This window comes from Pollicipes pollicipes, unplaced genomic scaffold (assembly GCF_011947565.3).
Source record: "Pollicipes pollicipes isolate AB1234 unplaced genomic scaffold, Ppol_2.1 Scaffold_4219;HRSCAF=4965_pilon_pilon_pilon, whole genome shotgun sequence".
In the NCBI taxonomy this organism is placed as follows: domain Eukaryota; kingdom Metazoa; phylum Arthropoda; class Thecostraca; order Pollicipedomorpha; family Pollicipedidae; genus Pollicipes; species Pollicipes pollicipes.
Genome location: NW_023596448.1, coordinates 23,913,478 through 23,930,108, shown reverse-complemented (window position 1 = coordinate 23,930,108; position 16,631 = coordinate 23,913,478). Strand labels below are relative to the sequence as shown.

The 16,631-nt window shown below is 52.7% G+C and overlaps 1 protein-coding gene and 1 pseudogene across 1 annotated transcript; both read left to right on the top strand.

Annotated features, from left to right (window-relative positions):
* Window positions 1–30: 30 nt before the first annotated feature.
* LOC119095029 (dual specificity mitogen-activated protein kinase kinase dSOR1-like) lies at window positions 31–5,268 on the top strand. The gene is given in 10 exon segments (XM_037217932.1): window positions 31–38; window positions 272–427; window positions 1,022–1,133; window positions 1,700–1,728; window positions 1,730–1,874; window positions 2,538–2,553; window positions 2,556–2,735; window positions 3,622–3,633; window positions 4,148–4,317; window positions 4,601–5,268. Coding segments are annotated over 10 exon segments (936 nt in total). The 3' UTR covers window positions 4,709–5,268.
* Window positions 5,269–6,687: 1,419 nt separating this feature from the next.
* The window catches only part of LOC119095028 (NADH dehydrogenase [ubiquinone] flavoprotein 1, mitochondrial-like), a 17,823-nt pseudogene continuing 7,879 nt past the window's right edge, over window positions 6,688–16,631 (top strand).

Sequence of the window (16,631 nt, the reverse complement as noted above, 5' to 3'; positions counted from 1 at the left end):
TCTTTAACATGAGATAGACCTGGCAGTACTATGAACTGGTACCTGAAGGTTTTAAGAAAGTTGCCAGTGTTATGGTCACTTGTAGGTGGCACGCGACAGTGGCTCCGTCCTCCTGTATCTTTAAACGGCACAGGCTGTTGTCGTTTCGTGTTGGATGGGAGTCACCCTCGTGCCATTTGGTCCGGTGCGATGTTCGCTAGCCATGTACGGGCCACGACTGCACCACGCCTCTGATTGGCCGCTGCTCCTCACATTCCCATCTGATTGGTAGTCGCTGGTCGCGCTGCGTCCTGATTGGTTGCCTGTGTCGCCAGCTGATCCACCTGGAGGTGAAGCCAGCCATCAAGAACCAGATCATGCGGGAGTTGGAGGTGCTGAACCAGTGCTTCTCTCCACAGATTGTCGGCTTCTTCGGGTCGTTTTACAGGTGTGTGGGATGAACTTGTCAGTGGTGTTAAGTGTTTGTTACGGCTGGCCAGCAAATTGTAAAGTGTGCAGGCAACGGGTTTCCGAATCATCCCTATTCATCTGGTGTAGCACTGGTTTCCCATCCTCGATTACCTTTCAAGTCAGCGATTTCAAGGTGACATGACGATTTCCGTGTTTCTAATGTTTTCCTGGTGTCATAATTGTTTCCTTAGTTTACGTGATCATTTTCTTGTGAACTTCCATCCCAGTCAATCCATATATGAATGAGACATGGGGAGAAGTCGCCTAAGTGGCCTAAAAACGAACGCGACTCGTGTTACGGCGATAAATTTGCAAGCAGAGAGGCAGTCTGAACTCTCCAGTGAGGGACAGCCTGTTTTCTCCCGTGACAGTCCTGCCAGTGACTGCCTTCTTTGCCAGTGACGACCTCCGTTCCTCGCCGACATGTGCCCTGTCGGCCTGTGACGCTCCCCCCCCCCCCCCTTCGTGCTACGCCAGCGACCGTCTCCTCCTCCGCCTTACGACCCTCTGTGCCTCGGTTCGTGTGCTCCTGTGACGTCCCGTGACGCCCCCCCCCCCCGTGCTCCGCCAGTGACGGGGAGCTGAGTATAGGGATGGAGTACATGGACGGCGGCTCGCTGGACCTAGTGCTGAAGCAGATAGATCGGATACCGGAGAAGATCCTGGCCAAGATCACCTCCGAGGTACGACCTGTATCACAAGTCGGTCATGTTTATAACATCGTATGTGTGTCGCTGGCGTTGCGTCTTATTTGCAGTGTTGCGTGTTCTGTGTTGATCTATGTAGTGTGTACTGACGCGGCGTTAGAAACCACTCGCTCGATTTGGCCAAGGTTTGTAATAACAATATATAATAATAATAACTACCTCCGCGGCCGCGCGCGCCGGCGGCGACGACAGTGGTCGGTTGCCGGGGCCTCGATAGCCACGCACTTCATGCTTGTGGTGCCTGTCCGGACCGTGTTTCGCTATTTGAAGTGTGAATCGCCGCTCCTTTCGCGCGTGAAGCTTCGTGGGCCTTCTGTGAACTTAAGAGGGTGACTCGTGTTCCTCCTGGCGGGCCGTTCTGCCTTCGAACTTAATTCTCATGTCCTTACGGCGGTTGTAGTTTTCGATACGGTAGCTTCGGGTATGGTCTAGTGTGTGCCTTAGCTGGTAAAATCCCCTCCCCTGTGCCTGTGGTTGTGTGCTGCATATGTGCCGCCCGAGCAAGGACGACCTCACGGGCAGCCTGCGCTTGTGTTCTGCAGGTGCTGAAGGGCCTGTCGTACCTGCGGAGCTACACAGATCATCCACCGGGACGTCAAGCCCTCCAACATCCTCATCAACAGCCACGGCGAGATCAAACTCTGCGACTTCGGCGTGTCCGGCCAGCTGATCGACTCCATGGCTAACTCTTTTGTCGGCACGCGCAGCTACATGTCGGTGGGTGGTGCGGCGCTCATACAGTGATAACTGCGGTGGCGAGTTCTGCAGCGACCTGTTTGCCTACGTGCAGGACTAACAGCAGTGGTCGTTCAGGTACCTGCTGTGTTTGGCACAATGTGGCACAAAGGCGGCTTCTGTTGTGGTCTGTTTGTGATAAGGTTTGGTTGTGATATGGATGAAGCCAATCGCTCTAACTCTCGTTGGAGCTCTACACATTCCGCCTCGCGCACCGCTTGTGTAGGCCTAAAGCTTCCCCGCGATACAACAGTGGTCGCATGTCTGTACCAATGTATCACCAGCTTTTTCCAAGGTATAACCCACTTCCCTCCCCCCCCCCCCGATTTTGGCTCCAAAATCGAAGCGAACGTATGGATTCTCATTGCGGCGCTGCTACTCTCCCTGCACTCGATGCGATCCATGTACACACCCTTGTTTTCCCTCATCTCCAGTCGGAACGCAAGCAGAGGATCCTGAACACCGCATCGCTTGTCTCCTCCCCTTCTCCCCTCCCCCCCCCCCCCCCCCCACCTCCCATGACCACGTCTACCACGCGTTTTCATGTTTCCCCACCAGCCAGAGTGGTGGAAGGAGATCTTGGTCACCTCAGTGACGCTGCGACGCTCCACTACGGCGTAATCCACCACGCGTTCCGCCCCACAGCCGGAGCGACTTCAGGGATCCACTACTCGGTACAGAGCGACATCTGGTCGCTGGGGCTGTCGCTGGTGGAGATGGCGCTGGGGCTGTACCCGATCCCGCCGCCCGACTACGCCACCCTGGCGCACAAGTTCGGCACGCAGTTCACAGAACGCGCGCCCAACCGGGTGGCCTCCCCGCTCGCCAAGTCGCCCAAGTCCGGTGGGTGCACGACGGGGCAGGCCCTGCGTGGACAGCGAGGAGAGGGAGCGACGGGTGATGCAGATGCTCGCGGTGGCGGAGGGTTCTCGTCAGGGGGAGTGACGGGTGGTGTAGATACTCGTGGTGACGGAGGGTTCTCGTCAGGGGTGGGAGATGACGGGTGGTGTAGATGCTTGCGGTGGTGCTGGGCTCTCTTCAGGGGGAGTGACGGGTGGCGTGGATGCTCGCGGTGGCGGGGGGTTCTTGTCAGGGGGTGGGGGGAATGACGGGTGATGTAGATACTCGCAGTGGCGGAGGGTTCTCGTCAGGGGGGAGTGACGGGTGGTGTAGATGCTCGCGGTGGCGGAGGGTTCTCGTCAGGGGGGAGTGACGGGTGGTGTAGATGCTCGCGGTGGCGGAGGATTCTCGTCAGGGGGGAGTAACGGGCGGTGTAGATACTCGTGGTGGCGGAGGGTTCCCGCCGGGGGGGGGGGGGGGGAATGACGGGTGGTGTAGATGCTCGCGGTGGTGCAGGGCTCTCATCGGGGTGTGGGGGAAATGATGGGTGGCATAGATGCTCGTGGTAGTGGAGGGTTCTCATCGTATTAGTGAGATAGCTTTGTCACCAGTTGTATTGGAATGATTTACGTGGAGAGCGTCCCTGTGCTATCTCTTGAATGTCGTCTAGTTTAACGGGCATTCAAGACGCGGCCGAGGTATTCTCACATTGCAAGAGAAGCTGACATATGCTGACTTGCGAAAGGTGCTGGCACGTGAAGCGGGAGTGACCCGACGAGTTATGTCAATTCGGAGTGGTCTGTCGTTCGGGTGGGTGTTGTCTGTTCTGACTAGATGCGTTGTAACTGAAGCTAGCTGGGTCTTGTTTCCGTCCATGCCGCTCGGACAGCGCCCAGTTCGGGTGAGTGTCGTGCGTCGATGATGCATCGACCTTCCGTTGGTGTGCCCTTTGTCTGTCTGGCGTTTTTTGCGTTTTGGCATTTGTCTTTATGACGTATTTTCACGCAGATGCGCTTTGCAGTTTTGTAAAGAACCATGCGTCAGTCTAAAGCACCTGCAAGCTGCCACTCGACTAACGCAAACACAAGTTGTCGGCTGTTTAACCTTTCAGTGTTTTGCCACACCCGTCTGCGTGCGCCGGGTCCATTCATCTGCGAACACAACCCGACCTGACCTGACCTTAGCTGACGAGGCCCGACCTGTCCTGATGGGACCTGACCTGACCTGGCAAGACCTGACCCGATCTGACCAGGCCTGGCCTGACAAAAACCTGGCCTTATCCTAGGAGACCTGATCTGATTAAACCTGACCTGACCTGACCTGATGAAACCTGATCTGTCCTGACGAAACCTGATTTGTCCTGACGAAACCTGAACTGACCTGACCTGACCTGACCTTATACCGCCCACCCGCAGCCGGCGTGGGAAACGGCCGTCAGTTGGCGATATTCGACCTTCTGGAGCACATCGTCAACGAGCCGCCGCCCAAGCTGCCGCAGGGCCTCTTCAGCGACGACTTCGTCAACTTCGTCGACAGCTGCCTGAAGAAGAACCCTGAGGAGCGGGCTGACCTCAAGTCTCTTATAGTACGTGGCGCGCGATCCGGTCTCGTGGCGCGGCTCCGTATTGGGGCAGCGCTGCGGAGAGCCGCAGCTGCATCCGTTGGACGCGTGTGGATCGCCCGCCTCGCCCTGTGTGCCGGCGCGTCGGTGGGGTGCGCGCCGCGATGGCCTCAAGATGCAGACACACGTGTACATGTATCGTCAGGCGCGGCGGGCGTTTGATGTGTAAGGTTTGAAGTGTGAAGGTCTGGAACGGCGATGTGCCCGGGGACTGTGTGCGGAATTTGACGGCGCCTCTGACCTCCAGGTACACCCCTGGATCCTGCGCGCGGAGCAGGAGAACGTGGATATCGCCGGCTGGATCTGCAAGACCATGAACCTCACGCCCACTTCCGCCACGCTGAAGCCGAAATAGCGACGCGGGCACACTAGCGCCGCCTGCCGGCGGAAAGTTGGCGTACCTCGCCACCTGGGCGGCCGCCGCCGTCGCCGTGGCGCGTGTCGCCAGCGGATCGGCATTTTGGCGCGGTCCCGGCCGGTGTTTTGGCGCGCTCTGTCAGCGCCTGGTGGCGGGACTGGTCCGGGACGCGCGCCGTCGGGGCGGGGCCTCCCGGACGGACGGCTCCCGTGGGGACGCCACCGTCGCGTCGGCCGCGCCGCAATAGCCGCAGATGGAGTCTGATGACGTTCCCGGGTGGTGGAGGCGGCACCCCACGGGCCGAGCCGGCCGACACTGCCGTGGGAGGCGAGAGCGGGCCGCGGTCTGCGGCCTGCCCGCCGTCAGGAGGGCCGGCGGACACTCCTGTCCCGGCCGGTCGGCGGGGTCTTTCCATATCGTGGCCAGCGCCGGCCACTCGCTTACGCGTCCCTCGACTGGTTGCCGGTTTTCGTTTGTAGTCGCGCTTAGCTTGCCCCCGCGTTGCGTCGTGGGTGCGTTTCTTGGTTTGCGTAGGACAGTCAAGGCATCGAATCATCGCCTCGCCCGCTCGGAACGGTTTGATGATTTTCGCCGCCGACGGCGTTTGCTGCGCGTCCTCCTTTAGGGTCGCTGCGCGGATCGGTTTTCGCCCGGCGGCCGCGGCGCCTCGGCTTTGCTCGCGTTCGCTCGCTGCTCGTTCGGCTTTGGATGCGAATCGGGTGCGCCGGCCCCGGATTGGCGGGCTCACTCTGTGATGTGATTGTATTGGTCGGTGGGCGGGCGGTGCGCCGTCGGTGCGCTGCAGCCGTGCCTTGGCGCAGAGACGCGACACGGCACCTGCCCGATGTCTTCATTCGATCGTGTCATCCTGACTGGTATGTGGTGTATGTTGTAATCGTGCTTCGCATTTAATTGTACTATTTGTTCCTGTAAGATAGGCACCTAGGTGGACTGTGCACGGTGTTTTAATGTCCACTGGAAACCGTCGCAGGGGACAAGAGAGACGGAGCGAACGAGCGGGATAGAACGCGAATCATGGGGCGTTCTGCCATCAAATATGCGTCACCGTATGAGCTTTCACCTCATTCTCTCAGCTGTCGTGAACAACGATCCCGAAGAGCATGAGCCGGCGGAGGCACGGCGGACTGACAGTGCAACTAGCTATGCAGCAACTAGCTGTGCGCGACGCGTGCGTTGCAGCGCAAGGCGAGGAATGACACTCTCACCCAGAGTTATGTGTTATGTCATGAGAAGTCGGTGAGCGCGGGCGGCGGTCTGCTCCATTGGGGGCCGGGGCGGTCGACTGGTTTCCGCCCGCTCTTCGAATCCCCACGTTGCTGTGCTTAGAGGCATGGCCTGAACTTTTCGCACAGCGGATACTGTTAGCGGGGTTCCGTGGCCAGCCTATGACATATGCTTGTGGGTAATGGCTTTCACGACAGGGGTCGTCCGCGCATCAGTGACCTAAGTTTGGTGACGGTTAGGTTTAAATTATTCAAAGGGTAGCCTCGTGCTTTCGCAGGAAAATTCGACTCCGTCCGCGCCAACCAGCTGCGAACGCGCGAGGTCGTAGGCTGCAGTTCCATGGTTTTAAAGTTGGATCTGGCGTTCTCCATGCTACGCTGTCCCTGCGCTGCTGGCATCCAGCCCAGCAGATGAAAGGAATTTCGAATGGCGTGGATACTCAAGGTGACTGGTGGAGGAGGCTGTCAATGGCCGATGTATGTAAAGACCTATAGAGGCGATGGTTCACCCGGTCTTGGCGACGCTGGGAGGTCACCGACCAAATCTACCAGCCAGCAGGCAGTATTTTTGGCATTTACTATGAATTACATAACCAATAATGTTATGTAATTTTGCCGAGAAAATATTCTGCCCAACTGCAAAGGTGGATACAAATGTGCCGCAGCCATGACATAAGTGAAGTAGTTTCCCCACTGGGCCGTTGTCGATTCTTCATTCCCCACTTGCCACGGGTCGCGAGGGAGCGTTGTAAACTCGGTGGAGGCTGGGCTGAAGTGGAGACGTTTCCCAAGTTGTAAAGCCGATAAGCCATTTGGAGTGGTGCTCCTTCACACGATGAATTCCCTTGCGAGGGTAGCGAACGTCTCTAAGGGATGTGTAACAGGTAGGTAGTGGAGATTTGTAACGCTGTGGTCGGAGGAACGAGTATTGTGATGCGTTTTGGATGTCAGCTGTGTGGTTTGGCTGCTGTTTATGTTGCTAAATGTACAAACGTTAGCATTTTGAGTTTATGGATGTAGGTGTCTGTTAATTCAAGTGGACAGCTCCAGTCTCCCTGGATAAATATCAGGCCATTACTAAAGCATATGTTGTTATGTAACATTTGGGTTATGTTCATACACCAGTCTGCAAATAATGGCAAATTTACCAACAAGATGATGAGGGGAAGATGGATTCCTGCCCATAATAGGATAGTAAGGTGCTCACTTAGGGCAGATTTTGTTAACCTTGCTGTCCCCCTGAAACAAGAATGATCACAAGATCTGATAATCTCCTGTAATTTGTGCCTTATATGGTGCAGGAAATATAATGATGCCCTCAATATTTAAGTTAGATGATTTCTGTCACAAAATGATGATGAGCTACCTGAACTTACAAATTGTGCCCCATCACTGGCTCAATGAGCTCTCATCAAATCTGCCATGGTCTGCAGTCTGGCACATGTTGATACTGTTTGAGAGTTGAATATTTGCAGTTTTGTATATAGGTCATGTTCATGTTCAAAAATATGATGTATTGTTTATTTAGAGAAATTGTTGTTTATTTTGATCAAAATGTCCTATTAACTTTTTATAAAAAATAGTAATTTGTTTGGGATTCTTCAAGTACTTCACCTTTTTTAGAAGAAGAAAAATATCCACCGTGAGCGTTTTATGCGCAGTACGAAACAGGCACAGCCAGCTCACGTTAGCAGAATTGGCCAACTTGGAAATCATGCAACCCAAACAACATCTTTAGCACCAAAATGATGAGCAGGCAATTAACATTATTCATTCTGTCGTTTCGACCATTGCTACTCACGGTGCTTGCATGAGCGCCTATCATCTTCAAGAAATTGCTATCTGACAATATTATAATTTCGGGCAACAAACCAGTAATGCGATTTTTAACACACAGGTAGCATACGCTTTATAATGTGTACTAAAAGGTCAACCTAAGCACCAAATCACGGACATACGAGAAACCAAGAATAGTATCCCAGGTTTGCACATTCGTGTCTCTAATTATCTATTGGTGCGCTGAGCCTTCGTACATAACATAATTTTGATCATTATTTGCAAATATTTGATAACTTACGGCACATCGCGCGCAGACCAGAAAGGCGCCTACACTCTTACCCTATCATTGCACTTCTTTTGACTTCTTACTTTATTATTGCACTCCTAATTTATTTCCAGTTGTGAAGCTTAAATTGATATTTCCACACAGACAACACAGAGAAAGACCCAACAATATCGGCTGAACTGAAGCATTTCCAGCAACCTTAAAAAAAACGATCAAGCCACGGGAACCCAACACCGAAGCCAAGCCAACGTTTTCGGTGCGGTACATTAATGTCTAGTAGTGCACCGCATACACGAGTCTGGAAAGTGCGATTCACACTTATTGGAACCAAACACATCGTGACGACAATGTCGCTTAAGCTACAACACTTGGGTTCAATTAGTATGAATACTCCATTGCCGTGAGATCCTGCCATCATGTCGTGCGGAGGGACTGTCGTAGCACCCTCTTAAAGTAGTGCACCGCTTGTACAATTCCAACGAGCGAGGCCTGAAATCGCTCTGACATCCAGAGACATACTCTGCCGAGATAATATGCCAACAGCAATCCTAGGATAACGGACCAAGCCCCGGAAAACTAAGACTGAAGCAAGGCCAGCGTTCTCGGTACGGTACATATACGTCTGTTAGCGTAGTGCACCTCACACACGAGTCCGGATATAGCGATTCACACTTACTAGAACTTAACACATCGTGCTGACAATGTCGGTGAAACTGCAAGACTTCGGTCCGATAAATAAGACCCATGCATTGCCGTGAGATGTTGCCATCATGTGCGGGCGGACTGCACTAGCACCCTCTTCAAGAAGTACACCTCTTGTATAATTCCAATTGGAGAGACCTTAAAACCGCTCTGACATCCAAAGACATCCTCTACCAAGATAATATGCAAATATCAATCCTAAGGAAACGGACCAAGCCCCGGAAATCGAAGACCGAAGTAAATCTCATGTTTTCAGTACGCTACATATGCTTAACTGGCGCAGTACACCTCATACACGGGTCCGGATAATGCAATTCACACTTGCTAGAAATAAATACGTCGTGCGGACAATGTCCGTTCGGTTACAACTCTTCGGTTTAATGAATAAGACCCATGCATTGCCGTGAGATGTTGGCATCATGTGCGGACAGACTGTAGTAGCACCCTCTTAAAGTAGTGCACCTCTTGTATATTTCCGATTGGCGAAACCTAAAAGCCGCTCTGATGTGCAGAGACATACCCTGCCGAGATAATATGCCGACACGAACCCCAAGGAAAGAAGCCAAGCCTCGGAAACCGAGGACCGAAGCAAAGGCAACGCTTTCGGTACGGTACATATACGTTTATTGGTGCGGGGCACCTGAAACTAGAGTCCTTATAATGCGATTCACACTAAGTAGAAATAAACACATTGTGCCGACAATGTCGGTTGAGCTGCAATACTTTGGTTCAATGAATAGGACTCATGCACTATCGTGAGATGTCACCATCATGTGCGGATAGACTGTAGTAGCGTCTTCTTAAAGTAGCGCACCTCTTGTATAATTCCAATTGGCGAGACCTAAAAACCGCTTTGACATCCAAAGACATACTCTACCGAGATAATGTGCCAACAGCAATTTTAAGGGGGCCGACCAAGCCCCGGAAACCGAAGACCGAAGCGAGGCCAACGTTTTCGGTACGGTGCATACATGTTTATAAGCGCAGCGCACCTTATACACGACAGTACTATCTCGGTAGAGAATGTTCTTGGATGCCAGAGGCGTTTTCAGGTCTCTCCAACTGGAATAATGCAAGAGGTACACTACTTTAAAGGGGTTGCTTCTACGGTCAGTCCGTGCAACATGATGGTGATATCTCACGGCATGGCATGAGTCTTGTTCATTGAACCGAAGTACGACATTGTCGTTACGACGTGTTTACTTCTAGTAAGTGTGAATCGAACTATAAGGACTGGTGTTTCAAGTGCCCCGCGCCAATAAACGTACATGTGCCGTACCGAAAACGTTGGCTTTGCTTCGGTCTTCGGTTTGCGGGGCTTGGCCTATTTCCTTGGGGCTGCTGTCGGCATATTGCCTCGGTAGAGCATGCATTTGGATGTCAGAGCGGTTTTTAGGTCTCGTCAATTCGAATTATACAAGAGGTGCACTACTTTAAGAGGGTGCTACTGCAGTCTGTCCGCACATGATGGCAACATCTCACGGCAATGCATGGGTCTTATTCATTGAACCTAAGTGTTGTAATTGAACCGACAATGTCCGCACGACATATTTATTTCTAGCAAGTGTGAATTGCATCATGCGGGCCCGTGTATGAGGTGTAATGCGCCAGTTAAAGCATATGTACCGTACTGAAAACGTGGGATTTACTTCGGTCTTCGATTTCCGGGGCTTGGCGTATTCCTTTGGCATTGTTGTTAGCATATTCTCTTGGTAGAGCATGTCTTTGAATGTCAGTTTGGTACGGTTTGGATGTTCCGGCCCGGCATATATACGTTGATAGACGTATATGTGCCGTACCTGGCTTTGCTTCAGTCTTCGATTTCTGGGGCTAGGTCCGTTTCCTTAGGATTGCTATTGGCATATTATCTCGGTAGAGGATGTCTTTGGATGTGGGAGCGGCTTTTAGGTCTCGCCAACTGGAATTATACAAGAGGTGCACTGCTTGAAGAGGGTGCTACTGCAGTCCGCCCGCACATGATGGCAACATCTCACGGCAATGCATGAGTCTTATTCATCGGACCGAAGTCTTGCAGTTTCACCGACATTGTCAGCACGATGTATTAAGTTCTAATAAGTGTGAATTGCGTTATCCGGACTCGTGTGTGAGGTGCACTACGCTAATAGACGTATATGTACCGTACCGAAAACGCTGGCCTTGCTTCAGTCTTATTTTCCCGGGGCTTGTTCGTTTCCTTTGGATTGCTGTTGGCATATTATCTCGGCAGAGTATGTCTCTGGATGTCAGAGCGATTTCAGGCCTCGCTCGTTGGAATTGTACAAGAGGTGCACTACTTTAAGAGGGTACTACGACAGTCCCTCCGCACGACATGATGGCAGGATCTCACGGCAACGGAATAGCCATATTAATTGAACCCAAGTGTTGTAGCTTAAGCGACATTGTCGTCACGATGTGTTGGTTCTAATAAGTGTGAATTTGTTGGCTCAGCGCACCAACAGATAATTCGAGACACGAATGTGCAGAACTGGGATACTATTCGTGGTTTCTCGTATGTCCGTGATTTGGTCCTTAGGTTGTTCTTTAAGTACGTGTTATAAATCGTCTGCTGTCTGCGAGTTAAAAATCACGTTACTGACTTGTTGCCGAAATTATAATAGTGTCAGATGGTAATTTCTTGAAGATGATAGGCGCTCAGGCGGGCATTGTGAGTAGCAATGGTCAAAACGACGAAGTAAATAATGCTAATTGCCTGCTCGTTATTTTTGGTGCTAAAGATGTTGTTTGGGTTGTATGATTTCCAAGTTGGCCAATTCTGCTAACGTGAGCTGGCTGTGCCCGTTTCGTACTGCGCATAAAACGCTCGCGGCAGAGATTTTTCTTCTAAAAAAGGTGAAATAAATGAATGCTGCTGTTGATGTGCTTCTAGGCCCAAACAACAGCCATGACAACACCTGGCAACATGCTGTTATGGCAGCCCCACCCACAGTGAAGATGTATGTGCATAACTGGCCAAGGATGGCTGATGCCCCAAGCTTGTCATTGCTGTACCTCAACTTCTCATGCTGTAAAAGTCGGAGTCATGCCAGTTGGAGGCAAGAAGCAGGTGTAATCCTCCTGTTGATTACATGATAGTGTACCTAGTGCATGGAAAGACCTGTCTTTCTGTTGCTTTTCCAGCTCTAGTATTTACTCAACATGTATGTATATATACGTGTATATATATATATATATATATATATATATATATATATATATATATATATATATATATATATATATATATATATATATATCAGAAGGAAAGGCCTCCACCTGGTTTTTTGGCATTATGAGTTAAAAGTTGTTGTGTTGAACTAATGACCTTCAATATACCAGGAGGTACTGGTTAAGCCACATTATGGTGCTGTTGTAAGCAACTTTATAATGCTAATTAGTTTTGGTGCTATCATAACTGATACCAATAGAGCATGTTTTGTGGCAATATTGTTAAAAGCCTATATTTTCTGCAGTGTTATGCATTTTACAATAGCTGTGGAAAGGTTTAAATTTGGGATATGCTTCAGGCAATCAACTTAAGATATATTGCAGACAGGTGCTGGTTCATACTGATCCTGATGCTCATTGCTGTGGAGGTATCCAGCAGGCACAGTGCCTTGTGCGCATTGAAGGAAACAATGTCTGTGTTTGTTTTGGGGACAATTAATTCCTCAGTGTCATTCAGCAGTTTTACCTGGTTCTTTTGTCAGCAACTGAGGTCTGGTTCGTGTGTCACCAATCGTCACCAAAATGGTCCTGTGCCACCAAAAATCCATGTTGTGCAACTGATGCTACAGCAGCCTGTTCCTGCTGCAGTTGTGGATGCCTGGCCGAAGTTGCAGCAGCTTGCAGCTGATGTTTGGCCCCACTTACAGCAAGAGAAAATGTCTTGTCTTCATGGGATTGAGCACTGTATGCTGCATGGTCCCATTCTGCAGCAATCGTCATCCGGAGTCTGCACAGTGCGCCCCGATCCTCGCTGCTGCAGTGGATGTTGCAGACCCTGACCCAGTCTCTGTTGCAGCACTCTCGCAGCAGCTGTCGGGCCTGCAGGTGCGCCACCAGACGACGGAGACGCCGCGCGCCTACGGCAACCTCAGCGATGACGACCGCATCTTCACCAACCTGTACGGCCGCCACGACTGGCGGCTGAAGGGCGCCCTCAGCCGCGGCGACTGGTACAAGACCAAGGAGATCCTGGTCCACGGGTCAGAGTGGATCCTCGGTCAGTGGTGGTGCCAGCGGCGGCGGGGTCTGGGCGGACCCGGGAGGCTGGGGAGCGGACCCAGGACCAGGACGGGGACCCAAGAGTCTGGGAGTCGGACCGGGGACTGGGGCGAGGACCGTGGCTGGGGCGTGGATTGGGCTGGGGCAACCGACTAGGGGCTGGGTGTCACTCACATCCGGGTAGGTGTAGTTTGAAGTGTTTGGAGGTGCGGGGACATAGATGGATGCCCGGAACCAGCATGTTCATGTCACGTCATGTTCATGTCAGCTTTCCAAGGCTGCAGACTTCTTCGGAATGTGGGGGGCTGTATACGTCTGGCCCCTTGACTATTTGCAATTAGTTGCTAAAGCACTGCGGTACTTTCAATTCATCAGAAAACTTAACCAAACTTACCAACTTCTAATTGGAAGGGCTTTAAAGCACATAGCAAGGGAGTGCAGCGCGAACCAGCTGGTGCTAGAGCCTTTGGACTCAATGCCAGACTTGGCCTGACACCAATGCACCGTTCTCCGCAGGCGAGATCAAGTCCTCGGGCCTGCGCGGGGCCGCGGTGGCGGCCGGCTTCCCACACCGGGGGCCAGTGAAAGTGAGCTTCATGAACAAGCCGCCAGATGGCAAGGCCCAAGTAACCTGGTGGTCAACGCCGACGAGGGCGAGCCGGGCACGTGCAAGGACCGCGAGATCATGCGCCACGACCCGCACAAGCTGGTGGAGGGCTGCCTGGTGGCTGGCTGCTCCATGGGTGCGCGCGCGCGCTACCATCTACATCCGCGGCGAGTTCTACAACGAGGCCAGCAACATGCAGGTCGCCATCAACGAGGTCAGTTTGCGAGGGCGAGCTGAGTAAGCGGGTGGCGTAATGGGTGGAGAAGTCGCGGCCTCGTTCCCAACGGCTTCAGAATTTTACGCACCCTTGCCGAAGGTCTGATAGGATGCGACGCTGCTGAAGCGTTTCATTTTCCTTCAAATCTGTCCTGGTGCATGTCTTAGGGCCCTTGCTCGGCTACCTCGCTCCTGCCGACGTCCACCTCCCCTCTCGCTGGGCAGGCGTACAAAGCCGGCCTCCTGGGCAAGAAACGCCTGCGGCTCCGGCTACCGACTTCGACGTGTACATGCACCGCGGCGCCGGGGCCTACATCTGCGGCGAGGAGACGGCGCTGATCGAGTCGCTGGAGGGCAAGCAGGGCAAGCCGCGCCTGAAGCCGCCGTTCCCGGCTGACGTGGGCGTCTTCGGCTGCCCCACCACCGTCGCCAACGTCGAGACCGTCGCCGTGGCGCCCGTGCGTACTTGTAGTGCGGAGTCCGCCCGTTAGATGGCGGGTAGTGTGAGTGTTAAGAGCGGCGGGGCGGTGAAAGTATGTGGTTCCGAGGATAGGCCACAGCGTGTAGGATTGTAATGTCATATTTCGCGTGGACGTTTGCTTGTCCCTGGCAAAAGGCGGCGGTAAACTTGAAGCGTTTCAAAACCATGGGTATTTCAATTGTTGCTGGAAGTGCTCCAGGGATTGGTATGAAATATTGGTGCTAATTTGAGCCTTGTATGGTGTCTTGGAACAGAACACCTCAGAGCAGTAACGAAGTTAAATCAAGTCGCTCGCGTACAGCTGATGGTTGCCGTGCGCCCTAAGACCTCCTGTGTTAGCACCCACCACCTGTGTGGTCCGTGTCTGTGACACGGTCCGGACCCCAGCCCCTCTGGACCTGGTGTACGCCTGACGCCCCACCCGCAGACCATCTGCCGGCGCGGCGGCGCCTGGTTCGCCGGCTTCGGCCGGCCGCGTAACAACCGGCACCAGCTCTTCAACATCTCCGGTCACGTCAACAACCCGTGCACGGTCGAGGACGAGATGTCTGTCCCACTCAAGTAGGTCTTACATCGGTGCTCCCTCTGGTCGATTTATCTGTCTCTGTCTTCTGTCTCTGTCGCTGGCCTCTGGCTTTAGCTCTGGCCTCTGGCTCTGGCTCTTGTCTCTGGTCTCTGTCTCTGTCTCTGTCCCAGTCCTTGTCCCAGTCCAGTCACGCAGGCCTCTGGCATCGTGGCTCTAGGGCCTCTGGCTCTGGCTCGGGCTCTGGCTTGGGCTCGGGCTCTGGCTCTGGCTCTGGCTCTGGCTCTGGCTCGGGCTCTCTTCTCTGGCCTCTCTCTGGCTCTCTCTCTCTGGCTCTCTCTCTGGCTCTCTCTCTGGCTCTCTCTGGCTCTCTCTGGCTCTCTCTGGCTCTCTCAATCTCTCTCAATGTCTCTCTCTCTCTCTCTCTCTCTCTCTCTCTCTCTCTCTCTCTCTCTCTCTCTCTCTCAATGTCTCTCTCTCTCTCTCTCTCTCTCTCTCTCAATGTCTCTCTCTCTCTCTCTCTCTCTCTCTCCTCTCTCTCTCTCTTCTCTATCTCAATGTCTCTCTCTCTCTTCTCTCTCTCTCTCTCTCTCTCTCTCTCTCTCTCTCTCTCTCTCTCTCTCTCTCTCTCTCTCTCTCTCTCTCTCTCTCCTCTCTCTCTCTCTCTCTCTCTCTTCTCTCTCTCTCTCTCTCTCTCTGTCTCTGTACTCTTGTCTCTGTCTCTGTCTCTGTCTCTGTCTCTGTCTCTGTCCTCTGTCTCTGTCTCTGTCTCTGTCTCTGTCTCTGTCTCTGTCTCTGTCTCTGTCTCTGTCTCTGCTTCTAGTCTCTGTCTCTGTCTCGTCTCTGTCTCTGCTCTGTCTCTGTCTCTGTCTCTGTCTCTGCTCTGTCTCTGTCTCGTCTCTGTCTCTGTCTATGTCTCTGTCTCTGTCTCTGTCTCTGTCTCTGTCTCTGTCTCTGTCTCTGTCTGCTGTCTGTCTCTGTCTCTGTCTCGGTCTCTGTCTCTGTCTCTGTCTCGTTCTCTGTCTCTGTCTCTGTCTCTGCTCTGTCTCTGTCTCTGTCTCGTCTCTGTCTCTGTCTCTGTCTCTGTCTCTGTCTCTGTCTCTGTCTCTGTCTATGTCTCTGTCTCTGTCTCTGTCTTGTCTCTGTCTCTGTCTCGGTCTATGTCTCTGTCTCTGTCTCTGTCTCGTCTCTGTCTCTGTCTCTGTCTTTCTGTCTCTGTCTCTGTCTCTGTCTCTGTCTCTGTCTCTGTCTCTGTCTCTGTCTCTGTCTCTGTCTCTGTCTCTGTCTCTGTCTCTGTCTCTGTCTCTGTCTCTGTCTCGGTCTCTGTCTCTGTCTCTGTCTCTGTCTCTGTCTCTGTCTATGTCTCTGTCTCTTGTCTCGGTCTCTGTTCTGTATCTGTCTCTGTATCTGTCTCTGTCTCTGTCTCTGTCTCTGTCTCTGTCTCTGTCTCTGTCTCTGTCTCTGTCCTGTCTCTGTCTCTGTCTCTGTCTCTGTCTCTGTCTCTGTCTCTGTCTCTGTCCGTCTCGTCTCTGTCTCGTCTCTGTCTCTGTCTCTGTCTCTGTCTCTGTCTCTGTCTCTGTCTCTGTCTCTGTCTCTGTCTCGTCTCTGTCTCTGTCTCTGTCTCTGTATCTGTCTCTGTCTCTGTCTCTGTCTCTGTCTCTGTCTCTGTCTCTGTCTCTGGTCTCTGTCTCTGTCTCTGTCTCTGTCTCTGTCTCTGTCTCTCTCGTCTCTGTCTCTGTCTCTGTCTCTGTCTCTGTCTCTCTCTCCTCTCTCTCTCTCTCTCTCTCTCTCCTCTCTCTCTCCTCTCTTCTCTCTCTCTCCTCTCTCTCTCTCTCTCTCACTCACTCTTTCCTGCTCT